The sequence below is a fragment of the Pseudophryne corroboree genome, chromosome 12 (assembly GCF_028390025.1).
Source record: "Pseudophryne corroboree isolate aPseCor3 chromosome 12, aPseCor3.hap2, whole genome shotgun sequence".
NCBI classification, from domain to species: domain Eukaryota; kingdom Metazoa; phylum Chordata; class Amphibia; order Anura; family Myobatrachidae; genus Pseudophryne; species Pseudophryne corroboree.
In genome coordinates, this window is record NC_086455.1 from 51077688 (window position 1) to 51095487 (window position 17800).

At 46.8% G+C, this 17800-nt stretch overlaps 1 protein-coding gene across 4 annotated transcripts in view; it reads right to left on the bottom strand.

Moving 5' to 3' along the window:
* Positions 1 to 17800, bottom strand: part of LOC134980612 (protein transport protein Sec23A) — a 265943-nt gene that overhangs the window by 40642 nt on the left and 207501 nt on the right. For all 4 annotated transcript variants that reach the window (XM_063947502.1, XM_063947500.1, XM_063947503.1 and 1 more), the window contains 2 exons: positions 2230 to 2336; positions 345 to 498 (listed from right to left, as the gene is read on the bottom strand). In XM_063947502.1, coding sequence (XP_063803572.1) covers positions 345 to 498; positions 2230 to 2336 — 261 coding nt within the window. The remainder of the gene's footprint in view (positions 1 to 344; positions 499 to 2229; positions 2337 to 17800) is intronic.

Below are 17800 nucleotides of genomic sequence, written 5' to 3' on the forward strand. Positions count from 1 at the left end.
TGTGAAACACTGATTAATGGGTTCCAGGGGAGGGAACGGCTGCTTTGTGCATAGACAAGAAAATGGGGCTCTCAAAGTTTATTGTTGCTCTGTATCAGCCATGTTTAGCCCTTCAGGTGCTAAGGATGAGTCTGACTTCTCTCCAGCACTCAAGCGAAAATAAAACAAATTCTTCCCCAACCGTCACTGGTAATTATAGCTTACTATTTTAGATGAAAAAGAAAACAATCGTCACAGACAGAATACTCCCCATGCATAATAATCTAAGACTTGCTGGTTTTATTCATCGTTTTCTTCTTAATAAACAAGAGATTTCCGCAACCACACCCCCAACAATATCTCACCAGTCGGATGAGCTGCCGGTCCAGCCACCGCAAGACATCTGGACCTTCCTCAGTCTCCGCTCTATAAACAGCCAACCTGGCCATGAGAATAGCAGATGCCTCTTGATCAAAAGAAGCTGCAATGTTCTGTATCTGAGTCTGAGCATCAGCCCAGCTGGAAATAATAAGAAAAAGATAATGTTTATCAAAGTGATATAAACAATGTTATATGAGCTGCCTCACCTTCACTTCTGGCTCTACTGCCGTCTCTCACATGGGGTCGTGCTGGGTACACTGCTGGGCTGATCGGGAGCGATTAACCTAATCAGCTGGGAATAGGGAACGTGTGTACCCAGCTTAAGAAAAACAGCAATCTCCATTAGAGAAGAGACTTATAAGAGTGAACAAAAATCCAACCAAATAGTTTAATATTTTACTTTTACAGAGAGTTTTGCATGCTTGGTCAACTATTATGCACATCAGAAGTGCAATTTAGTTCCATTTCTCATGAAGGTATTTGGCGGCTTCCATCCATCTGATGTCTGCAATTACTCAACAAGGAACTAATGTGCCCCTGACACAAACCACTTATTAGAATATCTTCTTTCCAAAAACATTTGCTTACTAAAACATTTCCTTTTCTTTCCCATTATGTTGCTGGGACTTATTTAATTTGGCTATCAGCGGCTATGGACTAAATGGTACTCTGCAACTGCATTCATCTAATCTTTACTGTATTATTTGCCCTATTTCCCTTCATTTCACTAATGTATAGCCATACTGATTAAAATATATCATATGACACTAAAAAGGTCTCATCTGTATCTATCCAGGGTAATTTAACATTGTCTTATTTCTTTTGCAAATCCAAGAAAATGCAACTTATGCATGAAAATATCATGTAAATAATGCATGTAATATAAAGGACAAATATCAATGACTGCATGCACAAAGCAAATTGTATCAAATTAAGACAACAATGGAAAATCTGAGATTTGTATGATAATCCTCATAACTGCCACTTCCTCAATCAGTGACTAATCCCATCCGACTGGCGTGTCCATCTGTCCGGAATTGTGATGTAGGAATTACTTATTTTCCAACAAAGCACTTTGTGTACCTCTATGTATATAGGGGGTCATTCCAAGTTGATCGCTCGCTAGCAACTTTCTGCAGCGCTGCGATCAGGGTATAACTCGGCAAAACTGCGCATACGTATGCACCGCAATGCACAGGCGCGTCGTACGGGTACAAAGAGGATCAGTGTTGGGCGATGGATTTAACGAAGAATCCTTTCGCACAGCCGATCGCAAGGTGAGCGACAGAAAGAGGGCAACTGACCGATTTCTGGGAGTGTTTGCAAAAACGCAGGCGTGTCCAAGCGTTTGCAGGGCGGGTGTCTGACGTCAATTCCGGGACCAAAAAGACTGAAGTGAGCGCAGCGGCTGAGTAAGTCCAGAGCTACTCAGACACTGCACAAACTGTTTTTGTACCGCTTGGCTGCACAGGCGTTCGCACACTTGCAAAGCGAAAATACACTCCCCCATAGGCGGCGGGTATCTGATCGCAGCGCAGCAAAAAAGTTGCTAGTGAGCGAACAACTCGGAATGACCCCCTAGTCCTAATATACAACCTGTATTTTCACATTCTTGCTATACCACCTTGATAAAGTATGATTTACCAGCTAATTATGTGAGCAGCTAGGGACTCCAGGGAGAACAGACAGTATGAGCTCGGGCTTGTGGTGACATGCCACAGAACAGGGTCAGACTGGTCACACCGGTGCAGGCTGGGAAGGTGGAAAAGGTCACACAACTACTCAGTGAAAAGTAGAACTCTAGATGTAAGGTAAAACATTCTCTTCCCTCTGCCTGACCACTGTGTCAATAAAACAGCAGAATCTTACTTTCTTGCGACTGTCGTGACACGGATCCGCTTCTGTCCGCTTGAGTGCTGATACTGTGTCACAAACTGGATTGCACCTCGTCCCCCTTGTGGGATAGGAGCATTGTGCTGCACAATTAAGAGGAAAGAAGTGTTAATTAGATCTGTCAAATGACCAGATTAGGATTTATCAGGCAGTTGGTAAACCCCAGGGGTCTCCACATGTACATATTAATGAAGAAGGGATGTTATACGATTGCATATACAGTAGATACAATCATGTAACAGCATTTACATTCAATAAGTGTGTAGGGTTTGTAGGGTTCACCGCACGGAATTAATGACGAACATTCTTAATCACTCCTCCAAGTCCTTTGACAAGGTCTGAGGCACTTGGCAATCACTCTTTTCATACTAGTTCCCCTTCACTTGATTCTCCTACATAACCTCCCTCTCCTGTCAGCTCTCTTTCATGGTCGTTGCCACACAGTACCTTTTCCATTTCCTTCTCCCAACCCCCCCACCCCCGTCCTGTATGAATTTATTCTGCAGCAGGACAACAACCTCAAACATACAGCCAAAGTCATGAAGAACTATCTTCAGCATAAAGAAGAACAAGGAGTCTTGGAAGTGATGGTATGGCCCCCACAGAGCCCAGATGTCAACATCATCAAGTCTGTCTGGGATTACGTGAAGAGACATAAGGATTTGAGTAAGCCTACATCCACAGAAGATCGGTGGTTAGTTCTCCAAGATGTTTGAAACAACCTCTCTGATGAGTTCCTTTAAAAACTGTGTGCAAGTGTACCTAGAAGAATTGACGTTGTTTTGAAGGCAAAGGGTGCTCACACCAAATATTGATTTGATTAATATTTCTCCTCTGTTCATTCATTTTGCATTTTGTTAATTGATTCAAAATAAACTATTAACATTATTATTTTCGAAAGCATTCTTACTTTGCAGCATTTTTTCCAGGTTGTGATACAGAAGACAGACATTAAAAAGACAGACAGTCATTAGGTCGACAGGGTCAAAAAGTCGTCAAAAAAAAAATAAGAATTTACTTACCGATAATTCTATTTCTCGTAGTCCGTAGTGGATGCTGGGGACTCCGTCAGGACCATGGGGATTAGCGGCTCCGCAGGAGACAGGGCACAAAAGTAAAAGCTTTAGGATCAGGTGTTGTGCACTGGCTCCTCCCCCTATGACCCTCCTCCAAGCCTCAGTTAGGATACTGTGCCCGGACGAGCGTACACAATAAGGAAGGATTTTGAATCCCGGGTAAGACTCATACCAGCCACACCAATCACACTGTACAACCTGTGATCTGAACCCAGTTAACAGCATGATAACAGCGGAGCATCTGAAAAGATGGCTCACAACAATAATAACCCGATTTTTGTAACAATAACTATGTACAAGTATTGCAGACAATCCGCACTTGGGATGGGCGCCCAGCATCCACTACGGACTACGAGAAATAGAATTATCGGTAAGTAAATTCTTATTTTCTCTGACGTCCTAAGTGGATGCTGGGGACTCCGTCAGGACCATGGGGATTATACCAAAGCTCCCAAACGGGCGGGAGAGTGCGGATGACTCTGCAGCACCGAATGAGAGAACTCCAGGTCCTCCTCAGTCAGGGTGTGCCCCTGACCAAGTATCAGCTCGGCAAAGTTGTAAAGCCGAGACCCCTCGGGCAGCCGCCCAAGATGAGCCCACCTTCCTTGTGGAATGGGCATTTACATATTTTGGCTGTGGCAGGCCTGCCACAGAATGTGCAAGCTGAATTGTACTACACATCCAACTAGCAATCGTCTGCTTAGAACCAAGAGCACCCAGTTTGTTGGGTGCATACAGGATAACAGCAAGTCAGTTTTCCTGACTCCAGCCGTCCTGGAAACTATATTTTCAGGGCCCTGACAACATCTAGCAACTTGGAGTCCTCCAAGTCCCTAGTAGCCGCAGGTACCACAATAAGCTGGTTCGGGTGAAACACTGACACCACCTTAGGGAGAAACTGGGGATGAGTCCGCAGCTCTGCCCTGTCCGAATGGACAATCAGATATGGGCTTTTTTGAGACAAACGCCGCCAATTCTGACACTCGCCTGGCCGAGGCCAGGGCCAACAGCATGGTCACTTTCCCTGTGAGATATTTCAAATCCACAGATTTGAGCGGTTTAAACCAATGTGATTTTAGGAATCCCAGAACTACGTTGAGATCCCACAGTGCCACTGGAGGCACAAAAGGGGGTTGTATATGCAGTACTCCCTTGACAAACTTCTGGACTTCAGGAACTGAAGCCAATTCTTTCTGGAAGAAAATCGACAGGGCCGAAATTTGAACCTTAATGGACCCCAATTTGAGGCCCATAGACACTCCTGTTTGCAGGAAATGCAGGAAACGACCGAGTTGAAATTGCTTCATGGGGCCTTCCTGGCCTCACACCACGCAACATATTTTCGCCACATGTGGTGATAATGTTGTGCGGTCACCTCCTTCCTGGCTTTGACCAGGGTAGGAATGACCTCTTCCGGAATGCCTTTTTCCCTTAGGATCCGGCGTTCAACCGCCATGCCGTCAAACGCAGCCGCGGTAAGTCTTGGAACAGACATGGTACTTGCTGAAGCAAGTCCCTTCTTAGCGGCAGAGGCCATGAGTCCTCTGTGAGCATCTCTTGAAGTTCCGGGTACCAAGTCCTTCTTGGCCAATCCGGAGCCACGAGTATAGTTCTTACTCCTCTACGTCTTATAATTCTCAATACCTTGGGTATGAGAAGCAGAGGAGGGAAGACATACACCGACTGGTACACCCACGGTGTTACCAGAACGTCCACAGCTATTGCCTGAGGGTCTTTTGACCTGGCGCAATACTTGTCCAGTTTTTTGTTCAGGCGGGACGCCATCATGTCCACCTTTGGTCTTTTCCAACGGTTCACAATCATGTGGAAGACTTCCCGATGAAGTCCCCACTCTCCCGGGTGGAGGTTGTGCCTGCTGAGGAAGTCTGCTTCCCAGTTGTCCACTCCCGGAATGAACACTGCTGACAGTGCTATCACATGATTTTCCGCCCAGCGAAAAATCCTTGCAGTTTCTGCCATTGCCCTCCTGCTTCTTGTGCCGCCCTGTCTGTTTACGTGGGCGACTGCCGTGATGTTGTCCCACTGGATCAATACCGGCTGACCTTGAAGCAGAGGTCTTGCTAAGCTTAGAGCATTGTAAATTGCCCTTAGCTCCAGTATATTTATGTGGAGAAAAATCTCCAGACTTGATCACACTCCCTGGAAATTTTTTCCCTGTGTGACTGCTCCCCAGCCTCTCAGGCTGGCCTCCGTGGTCACCAGCATCCAATCCTGAATGCCGAATCTGCGGCCCTCTAGAAGATGAGCACTCTGTAACCACCACAGGAGAGACACCCTTGTCCTTGGAGATAGGGTTATCCGCTGATGCATCTGAAAATGCGATCCGGACCATTTGTCCAGCAGATCCCACTGAAAAGTTCTTGCGTGGAATCTGCCGAATGGAATCGCTTCGTAATAGGCCACCATTTTTCCCAGGACTCTTGTGCAATGATGCACTGACACTTTTCCTGGTTTTAGGAGGTTCCTGACTAGCTCGGATAACTCCCTGGCTTTCTCCTCCGGGAGAAACACCTTTTTCTGGACTGTGTCCAGAACCATCCCTAGGAACAGCAGACGTGTCGTCGGAAACGGCTGCGATTTTGGATATTTAGAATCCACCCGTGCTGTCGTAGAACTACTTGAGATAGTGCTACTCCGACTTCCAACTGTTCTCTGGACCTTGCCCTTATCAGGAGATCGTCCAAGTAAGGGATAATTAAGACGCCTTTTCTTTGAAGAAGAATCATCATTTCGGCCATTACTTTGGTAAAGACCCGGGGTGCCGTGGACAATCCAAACGGCAGCGTCTGAAACTGATAGTGACAGTTCCGTACCACGAACCTGAGGTACCCTTGGTGAGAAGGGCAATTTGGGACATGGAGGTAAGCATCCTTGATGTCCAGGGACACCATATAGTCCCCTTCTTCCTGGTTCGCTACCACTGCTCTGAGTGACTCCATCTTGATTTGAACCTTTGTATGTAAGTGTTCAAAGATTTCCCATTTAGAATAGGTCTCACCGAGCCGTCTGGCTTCAGTACCACAATATAGTGTGGAATAATACCCCTTTCCTTGTTGTAGGAGGGGTACTTTGATTATCACCTGCTGGGAATACAGCTTGTGAATTGTTTCCAATACTGCCTCCCTGTCGGAGGAAGACGTTGGTAAAGCAGACATCAGGAGCCTGCGAGGGGGAGACGTCTCGAATCTCCAGTCTGTACCCCTGGGATACTACTTGTAGGATCCAGGGGTCCACTTGCGAGTGAGCCCACTACGCGCTGAAACTCTTGAGACGACCCCCCACCGCACTTGAGTCCGCTTGTACGGCCCCAGCGTCATGCTGAGGACTTGGCAGAAGCTGTGGAGGGCTTCTGTTCCTGGGAATGGGCTGCCTGCTGCAGTCTTCTTCCCTTTCCTCTATCCCTGGGCAGATATGACTGGCCTTTTGCCCGCTTGCCCTTATGGGGACGAAAGGACTGAGGCTGAAAAGACGGTGTCCTTTTCTGAGATGTGATTTGGAGTAAAAAAGGTGGATTTTCCAGCTGTTGCCGAGGCCACCAGGTCCGATGGACCGACCCCAAATAACTCCTCCCCTTTATACGGCAATACTTCCATGTGCCGTTTGGAATCTGCATCACCTGACCACTGTCGTGTCCATAAACATCTTCTGGCAGATATGGACATCGCACTTACTCTTGATGCCAGAGTGCAAATATCCCTCTGTGCATCTCGCATATATAGAAATGCATCCTTTAAATGCTCTATAGTCAATAAAATACTGTCCCTGTCAAGGGTATCAATATTTTCAGTCAGGGAATCCGACCAAGCCACCCCAGCGCTGCACATCCAGGCTGAGGCGATCGCTGGTCGCAGTATAACACCAGTATGTGTGTATATACCTTTTTAGGATATTTTCCAGCCTCTCAGCTGGCTCCTTGAGGGCGGCCCTATCTGTGTGAGCGCCTTATCCACCCTAAAGGGTGTTTCCCAACGCGCCCTAACTTCTGGCGGGAAAGGGTATACCGCCAATAATTTTCTATCGGGGGAAACCCACGCATCATCACACACTTCATTTAATTTATCTGATTCAGGAAAAACTACAGGTAGTTTTTTCACACCCCACATAATACCCTTCTTGTGGTACTTGTAGTATCAGAAATATGTAACACCTCCTTCATTGCCCTTAACATGTAACGTGTGGCCCTAAAGGAAAATACGTTTGTTTCTTCACCGTCGACACTGGAGTCAGTGTCCGTGTCTGTGTCTGTGTCGACCGACTGAGGTAAATGAGCGTTTTACTGCCCCTGACGGTGTTTGAGACGCCTGGACAGGTACTAATTTGTTTGCCGGCCGTCTCATGTCGTCAACCGACCTTGCAGCGTGTTGACATTATCACGTAATTCCTTAAATAAGCCATCCATTCCGGTGTCGACTCCCTAGATAGTGACATCACCATTTCAGGCAATTGCTCCGCCTCCTCACCAACATCGTCCTCATACATGTCGACACACACGTACCGACACACAGCACACACACAGGGAATGCTCTGATAGAGGACAGGACCCCACTAGCCCTTTGGGGAGACAGAGGGAGAGTTTGCCAGCACACACCAAAAACGCTATAATTATACAGGGACAACCTTTATATAAGTGTTTTTCCCTTATAGCATTTTAATATATATATACATATCGCCAAATAAGTGCCCCCCCTCTCTGTTTTAACCCTGTTTCTGTAGTGCAGTGCAGGGGAGAGCCTGGGAGCCTTCCCACCAGTATTGGCGCTGTGTGCTGAGGAGAATAGGCCCCGCCCCCTTTTCGGCGGGCTTCTTCTCCCGTTTTTCTGAGACCTGGCAGGGGTTAAATACATCCATATAGCCCCCAGGGGCTATATGTGATGTATTTTTAGCCAGAATAAGGTACTATCATTGCTGCCCAGGGCGCCCCCCCCCAGCGCCCTGCACCCTCAGTGACCGCTGCTATGAAGTGAGCTGACAACAATGGCGCACAGCTGCAGTGCTGTGCGCTACCTTATGAAGACTGAAGAGTCTTCTGCCGCCGTTTCTGGACCTTCACTTTTCGGCATCTGCAAGGGGGGTCGGCGGCGCGGCTCCGGGACGAACCCCAGGGTGAGACATGTGTTCCGACTCCCTCTGGAGCTAATGGTGTCCAGTAGCCTAAGAAGCCAATCCATCCTGCACGCAGGTGAGTTCACTTCTCTCCCCTAAGTCCCTCGTAGCAGTGAGCCTGTTGCCAGCAGGACTCACTGAAAATAAAAAACCTAACAAACTTTTACTCTAAGCAGCTCTTTAGGAGAGCCACCTAGATTGCACCCTTCTCGGCCGGGCACAAAAATCTAACTGAGGCTTGGAGGAGGGTCATAGGGGGAGGAGCCAGTGCACACCACCTGATCCTAAAGCTTTTACTTTTGTGCCCTGTCTCCTGCGGAGCCGCTAATCCCCATGGTCCTGACGGAGTCCCCAGCATCCACTTAGGACGTCAGAGAAAATACATTTGGGTGTTGTTTTGTGTTTTTACACATTAATAATGCATGTATGTACCTAGAAATGCGATAAAAATCCCAAAAAACTGCTCTCCCGCAAAAAGCTTTCCCTTTGCGATCACAGGACTTCTGAAACGACAAATCCCAGTGTGCCCTGCCACAGTGTTGCTATTGTGGCTCCGCTCGCCACAAGGTTACTAATGGTGATAGTTTGTGACATGGATAGTCAATTTGATGAAATGCGTTCACTTGCGACGCTTCGGGCTTGGTGGCTCTCTCCGCTTCGCTCGCCACAAGGTTACTAAAGGTAATAGTTTGTGACATGGATAGCAAATGCAGCAAAAGTTGTAAAAATTAAACAAAAACCCTATAAAAAAAAAAAGTGTCAACCATACGTCGATGTTTTGACCTTTCATACAGGTACTACACGATTATGTAACAAAAAGCATACATTGCCAAAGTTATTACGTGTTAACGCAATGTTAACCAGTGGTACAGTTGTTAAGGAGATGCAGTTAATTTACCGGCTGTCGGGATCCCGGCAGTCAGGAGACCGACGCCGGAATCCCGACAGCCGCTGGCCGGAATCCCAACTTCCCACTCGGGTGGTGGTCCATGCCACCACCCGAGGGGCAATATAATAGTGTGGAAAACAATGTTCACCACCGGGCCCGAATCGTGGCAAGCACGAGTCCCGACTCCGGCTGTTGGGATTCTGGCGTCGGTCTCCTGACCGCCGGTATTATATACTGGACCCGCTCAGCATTAGGAAAACACAATATTGCTTTGGCTCCTATAACACGGATCCTACAGAACTGGACGGCATTTCAGGGTATTTACATTGGTCATATAGAGGCCTTTGCAGATGACGTTCTCCTATACATTTCCAGCACTCATTCGTTACTTTAGATGATACTTGATAAACTGAATTTCTTTGGCCCTTTAACAGGTATTATTATCAACATGAAAAAATCCGTTGCGATGCCCCTACACTTATGTCGTCTGCATGCCTGCCCACTGACCTGGGGTTCAAGCAGTTTTAGGAATCTAGGTATCCAATTGCCCAAAAATCCTGCCAACCTTCACTGTCTTGACATAACCACAGCTATTAAAACATTGATGAATTAAAAGGCTTGCAGCATATTCTGCTTTATGAACTACTGTAGGTAGCGGTGTCCTTCCCTAAACTACTATATTTATTTCAGTCATTGCCTAAACATTAATTTGACCAAACAAGATATTGGCACTATTCATTTTCTATTTCGTAGCTTCATTTGGAGGCCAGATAGAGCACGGATAGTTTTACAAACTGTGTTCACCTAAAACAAATTGGGACATTCATTTTCCTGACACCTCAGTGTATAATCAGGCAGCTATTCTGTACTATCTGAGAGACTGGTTACATGGCACTCACTTGTATGTCAATACCTCTCTAGAGCAGAACTTTCTCACCTCTACAGATATTGGGGGTAATTCCAAGTTGATCGCAGCAGGACATTTTTTAGCAGATGGGCAAAACCATGTGCACTGCAGGGGGGGGGGGGGTGCAGATATAACATTTGCAGAGAGAGTTAGATTTGGGTGGGTTATTTTGTTTCTGTGCAGGGTAAATACTGACTGCTTTATATTTACACTGCGATTTAGATTGCAGATTGAACTCACCACACCCAAATCTATCTCTCTCTGCACATGTTATATCTGCCTCCCCTGCAGTGCACATGGGGGGTCATTCAGAGTTGTTCGCTCGCTATTTTTTTTCTCGCAACGGAGCGATTAGTCGCGAATGCGCATGCGCAATGTCCGCAGTGCGACTGCGCCAAGTAAATTTGCTATGCAGTTAGGAATTTTACTCACGTTTTTTTCTTCGTTCTGGTGATCGTAATGTGATTGACAGGAAGTGGGTGTTTCTGGGCGGAAACAGGCCGTTTTATGGGTGTGTGCGAAAAAACGCTACCGTTTCTGGGAAAAACGCGGGAGTGGCTGAAGAAACGGAGGAGTGTCTGGGCGAACGCTGGGTGTGTTTGTGACGTCAAACCAGGAACGAAAAGCACTGAACTGATCGCAGATGCCGAGTAAGTTTGAAGCTACTCAGAAACTGCTAAGAGGTGTGTAATCGCAATTTTGAGAATCTTTCGTTCGCAATTTTACTATGCTAAGATTCACTCCCAGTAGGCGGCGGCTTAGCGTGTGCAAAGCTTCTAAAAGCAGCTTACGAGCGAACAACTCGGAATGAGGGCCCATGTGCACTGCAGGGGAGGCAGATATAACATTTGCAGAGAGAGTTAGATTTGGGTGGGTTATTTTGTTTCTGTGCAGGGTAAATACTGGCTGCTTTATTTTTACACTGCAATTTAGATTGCAGATTGAACTCACCACACCCAAATCTATCTCTCTCTGCACGTTATATCTGCCTCCCCTGCAGTGCACATGGTTTTGCCCAATTGCTAAAAAAAAATCCTGCTGTGATCAACTTGGAATTACCCCCATTGTGTGTTTCCACCACCATATAATCTCTGAAATACAGGATAATCCCATTATGGACACCTAAAAACTGTGGAACATATTACGAAAGAAGTTCACTAATATATATTTGCTTACGGGGACGTCCTTTGATCATATACTTCTGCCACTCTATTCAGTTATATGCCAAACAGCACTTGACTATGGGAGTCATTCCGAGTTGATCACTTGCTGCCGTTGTTTGCTGCGTAGCGCTCAGTAAAAAAACCGCTAATCTGTGCATGCACCGCAATGCGCACGCGCGTCGTACGGTTACGAAGTCCTTTGTGGTTTTGCACAGGTTCTATCGACGATTCCAATCGCACAGCAGAACGCAAGGAGATTGACAGGAAGTGGGAGTTTCTGGGTGTCAACTGACCGTTTTCTGGGAGTGTTTGGAAAAACGCAGGCGTGGCTGGGCGTTTGCTGGGCGGGTATCTGACGTCATTACCATGTCACTCGTCGCAGCAATCATCGCACAGGATGAGTAACTGCAGGGCTGGTCTTGTTTTGCACAAAATGAGTTTGCAGGCGCTCTGCTGCAATGGCGTTCGCACTCCTGCAAAGCGAAAATACACTCCCCAGTGGGCGGCAACTATGCGTTTGCACGGTTGCTAAAAACTACTAGCAAGCGATCAACTCGGAATGACCCCCTATGTTCCATTCACCCCAGCACAAGCAATCTTGGGGATAACCCCAAGGGGCCAGCATGTGACCAAGCGCTGTATGACATTATTACCAGCTATCAGTGCTGCCAGGAGGAAGACAATTTCACAGAACTGGACAAGTTCCAGACATCCACCATTGTGTCTGTTTCTGGTTTCAAATGGACAGGATAGAAACACTACTGCACAAAGAAACACACTGAGTATTTATTTTCTATATGGGACAGCTATAGTGACACTCTCCACCAAAACACTAATTAGAAACTGTCTTGAACATACCAAGTAGTATGACCATTTTATTCACTCCCTCCCAGCTTAATGTTGGTCCCGATAATGTTTATCCTCTGTCTCTGTCTGGGACGTAGGTAACCCCCCCCCCCCCCCCCCCCCCTTTTTAATACATATTTTCTTTCCCAACAAAACCCCCCCCCCCTTCCCTCCACCAGGGGTATACAATGTAGTTTGTGTGACCGTTTTATCGCGCCTGATGTTTATATATTTTTATGTATGACATGGTGATTCGTTATACGATTGTTGTGGTGCCCTGATTTACTATATTTATTTCAATTAGTTACTTGTATTATTTGTAAACTGCTCCTTGCCTTGATTCCATGCATGTTACTTATTTTTGTATTTTGCTGCCATTTACATCATAAAAAAAGAAACACACAATTAAGTGGCCTTTACAGTGAAGTACGTATTCTCCTGCAATACAGCCGTTTTCTTTAAAAAACAAAACGTATGGAAGGTGTATGTACTCCAGGGAGGTACATGATTCAGACACAATTCTTCTCATTAGCCAATGTAACACTGAAATCACTCAAGGTGATGTACAGTATTTAAGACTCATTAAAACACAACAGTGTCTGCTTTAAAACCAATCTCTCATACACCATATCATTGCCGTAACTAGAATTTTTAGCACTGTGCAAGAAACAGCATCGGCCCCCCACCCCCATGCAAAACAGGTCCGCATTGCAAAATATAGGGGCGTGGTTTCATGGGGAAGAGGTGTGGCCTCAAAATAATACCAATTCATATTACGCTGTACAGTAGTCTCCATTATTCAAATTACGCCGCACAGTAGCGCCACTTACACACATTACACCAGGTAGAGAGCCTTTTACACATTACGCCAGGTAGAGCTTCATTTTACACATTACTCCAAGTAGAGCCCCTATCACACATTAAGCCAGGTAGAGTCCCCTTTTACATATTTTGCCAGGTAGAGTCCCCTTTTATACAGTACGGCAGGAAGAATCCCCTTTTACACAGTACGGCAGGAAGAGTCCCCTTGCACACAGTACGGCAGGCAGGGATCCCTTTTACACATTACAGCAGGTAGAGTCCCCTTTTACACATTATGGCAGGTAAAGTCCCCCTTTTACACAATACGAAAGCAGGGTCCCATTTTTACATATTACGGCAGCAGAGCCCCCCTTTTTACACATCCCGGCAGCGGAGTCCCGCTTTTTACACATTAGGTAGGCAGAGTCCCCTTTTTACACATTACGGCAGCAGAGTCCCCTTTTTACACATTAGGTAAACGGAGTCCCCTTTTTACCTATTATGGTAGCAGAGTCCCCCTTTTTACACATTAGGCAGAGTCCCCCTATTTACACATAACGGCAGCAGAGTCCCCTTTTTTACACACTAGTCAGGGTCCCCCCCTTTTAAACATCATGGCAGCAGAGTCTCCCTTTTTACACATTAGGCAGGCAGAGTCCCCTTTTTTATGCATTAGGCAGGCAGAGTCCCCCTTTTTACACAATAGGCAGGCAAAGTCCCCTTTTTACACATTAGGCAGACGGAGTCCCCTTTTTACACATTATGGCAGCAGTCTCCCTTTGTACACATCTCGGCAGTAGAGTTCCCCTTTTTACACATCTCAGCAGCAGAGTTCCCCTTTTTACACATCACAGCAGCATAGTCCTCCTTTTTACACATCACAGCAGCAGAATCCCTCTTTTTACACATCACTGCAGGCGCCCTTCTTACACATTAGGCAGGGTCCCCCTTTTTACATATTATGGCAGCAGAGTCCCCCTTTTTACACATTATGGCAGCAGAGTCTCCCTTTTTACACATTAGGCAGAGAAGTCCCCCTTTTTACACATTAGGCAGGGTCTCCCTTTTTACACATAATGGCAGCAGAGATCCCCTTTTTACACACTAGGCAGGTAGAGTCCCCTTTTTACACATTAGGCAGGCAGAGTCCCCCTTTTTACACATTATGGCAGCAGAGTCTCCCTTTTTACACATTAGGCAGAGAAGTCCCCCTTTTTTCACATTAGGCAGGGTCTCCCTTTTTACACATAATGGCAGCAGAGTTCCCCTTTTTACACACTAGGCAGGTAGAGTCCCCTTTTTACACATTAGGCAGAGTCCACCTTTTTACACATTAGGCAGGCAGAGTCCCACTTTTTACACATTATGGCAGGGTCCCCCTTTTTACACACTAGGCAGGCAGAGTTCCCCTTTTTACACATTAGGCAGGCATAGTCCCCTTTTTACACATTATGGCAGCAGTCTCCCTTTTTACACATCTCGGCAGCAGAGTTCCCCTTTTTACACATCACAGCAGGCAGAGTCGTCCTTCTTACACATTAGGCAGGGTCCCCCTTTTTACATATTATGGCAGCAGAGTCCCCCTTTTTACACATAACAGCAGCAGAGTCCACCTTTTTACACATCATGGCAGCAAAGTCTAATTTTTTACGCTTTAGGCAGGCAGAGTCACCCTTTTTACACATTACGGCATGGTCTCCCTTTTTACACATAAGGCAGGGTCCCTTTTTTACACATCATGGCAGCAGAGTCACCCTTTTTACACACTAGGCAGGTAGAGTCCCTTTTTACACATTAGGCAGGCAGAGTCCCCCTTTTAACACATTATGGCAGCAGAGTCTCCCTTTTTACACATTAGGCAGAGAAGTCCCCCTTTTTACACATTAGGCAGGGTCTCCCCTTTTACACATAATGGCAGGGTCCCCCTTTTTACACATTAGGCAGGAAAAGTCCCCCTTTTTACACACTAGGCAAGAACAGTCCCCTTTTTACACATTAGGCAGGCAGAGTCCCCCTTTTTACACATTATGGCAGCAAAGTACCCTTTCTATGCACTAGGAAGGCAGAGTCCCCTTTTTACACACTAGGCAGGCAGAGTTCCCCTTTTTACACATTAGGCAGGCATAGTCCCCTTTTTACACATTATGGCAGCAGAGTCCCCCTTTTTACACAATACAGCAGCAGAGTCTCGCTTTGTACACAATATGGCAGCAGAGTCCCCATTTATACACATTAGGCAGGCTGAGTCCCCCTTTTTACATATTACAGCATCAGAGTTCCCCTTTTTACACATACCGGCAGCAGAGTCCCCCTTTTTACACATCACAGCAGCAGAATCCCCCTTTTTACACATCACGGCAGGCAGAGTCGCCCTTCTTACACATTAGGCAGGATCCCCCTTTTTATATATAATGGCAGCAGAGTCCCCCTTTTTACACATTATGGCAGCAGAGTCTCCCTTTTTACACATTAGGCAGAGAAGTCCAATTTTTTACGCTTTAGGCAGGCAGAGTCCCCCTTTTTACACATTAGGCAGGGTCTCCTTTTTACACATTAGGCAGGGTCCCCCTTTTTACACGTTAGGCAGGGTCCCTTTTTTACACATCATGGCAGCAGAGTCACCCTTTTTACACACTAGGCAGGTAGAGTCCCCTTTTTACACATTAGGCAGGCAGAGTCCCCCTTTTTACACATTATGGCAGCAGAGTCTCCCTTTTTACACATTAGGCAGAGAAGTTCCCCTTTTTACACATTAGGCAGGGTCTCCCTTTTTACACATAATGGCAGCAGAGTTCCCCTTTTTACACACTAGGCAGGTAGAGTCAGCTTTTTACACATTAGGCAGAGTCCCCCTTTTTACACATTAGGCAGGGTCCCCCTTTTTACACATCATGGCAGCAGAGTCCCCGTTTTTACACACTAGGCAGGTAGAGTACCCTTTTTACACATTAGGCAGGCGGAGTCCCATTTTTACACATTATGGCAACAGAGTCCCCTTTTTACACATTAGGCAGAGTCCCACTTTTTACACATTATGGCAGCAAAGTCCCCCTTTCTATGCACTAGGAAGGCAGAGTCCCCCTTTTTACACACTAGGCAGGCAGAGTTCCCATTTTTACACATTAGGCAGGCATAGTCCCCTTTTTACACATTAAGGCAGCAGAGTCCCCCTTTTTACACAATACAGCAGCAGAGTCTCCCTTTTTACACATTAGGCAGGCTGAGTCCCCCTTTTTACACATACCAGCAGCAGTCGCCCTTTTTACACATTAGACAGGGTCCCCCTTTTTACAGATTAGGTAGGGTCCCCCTTTTTACACATCATGGCAGCAGAGTACCCCTTTTTACACATCATGGAAGCAAAGTCCCCCTTTTTACACATCATGGCAGGCAGAGTACCCCTTTTCTCTAACATCGATAGGTATAGACGGGGTCCAAAGGAGCCAGTGCACTTTAAATTTCTTCAACTGGGTGTGGTGGCTCCTCCCCTCTATGCGGCCTCCCACAGGCAGTTTAGAAAAAAGTGCCCTCAGGAGAGGATGCACATCTCTGAGCTTCAGAGAGTTTTCTTCAATTTATTTTTTTCTGTTTGTTATTTTTGGTATACTGTCTGGGCAACAGCATACCTGCACCATGAAATTTGGGGGGGGGGGCGGTCACCGGCCTTTCGAGGTTTTGAGCCGCTTCCCTGCTGAGGGGTAGTTGTTCAGCGGGGCACTGTGCCTTGGCTGTCACAGTCGCAGCACGCCGCACACCCCTAACGCTGCCTGAAGGCGACATCGGTGGTGAGTACACACCGGGGGCCCCCCGGATCACTGTGCGGCTGACCACAGGTGCGGCGTATGGGACCCTCATTAGGCAGGCAGAGTCCCCCTTTCTACATATTATGGCAGCAGAGTCCCCCTTTTTACACATCACGACAGCAGAGTCCTCCTTTTTACACATCACGGCAGGAAGAGTCCCCCTTTTTACACATTATGGCAGCAGAGTCTCCTTTTTTACGCATTAGGCAGGCAGAGTCAACCTTTTTATACATTAGGCAGGGTCCCCCTTTTTACAAATCAGGCAGGGTCCCCCTTTTTACATATTATGGCAGCAGAGTCCCCTTTTTACATATCACAGCAGCAGAGTTCCTCTTTTTACACACTAGGCAGAGTCCCCTTTTTACACATCATGGCAGCAGAGTCCCCCTTTTTATGCATTAGGCAGGCAGAGTCCCCCTTTTTACACATTAGGTAGACGGAGTCCCCTTTTTACACATTATGGTAGCAGAGTCCCTCTTTTTAAGCATTAGGCAGACAACAGAGTCCCCCTTTTTACACATTACGGCAGGCAGAGTCTCCTCTTTAAACATTATAGCAGCAGAGTACCCCTTTTTACACATTTGGCAGGCAGAGTCCCCTTTTTACACATTACGGTAGCAGAACTCTGCTCTTAGAGAGTATTATACTTACCTGTGACCAGCCGGTAGACCTCTCCTCTCCTCCTTCACGCCCTATGCTGCGGCCTTCGCAGCACAAGGCATTGTGGGTGGGCTGGAGGCGGGCTGGGAGAGACATCATCTCTCTTAGAACACGGGGGGGGGGGGAGCTGGGAGGTGAGGGTGCAGCCCGGCTGGGATCAGTACTAAATGCCACCAGCCGGAATACCGGCAGTCGAAATACCGACGCCGGAATCCCGTCCACACAATCCCGACAGGGGTGGCGAGCGGAATGCAGCCCCTTGCGGGCACAGTGCCTCG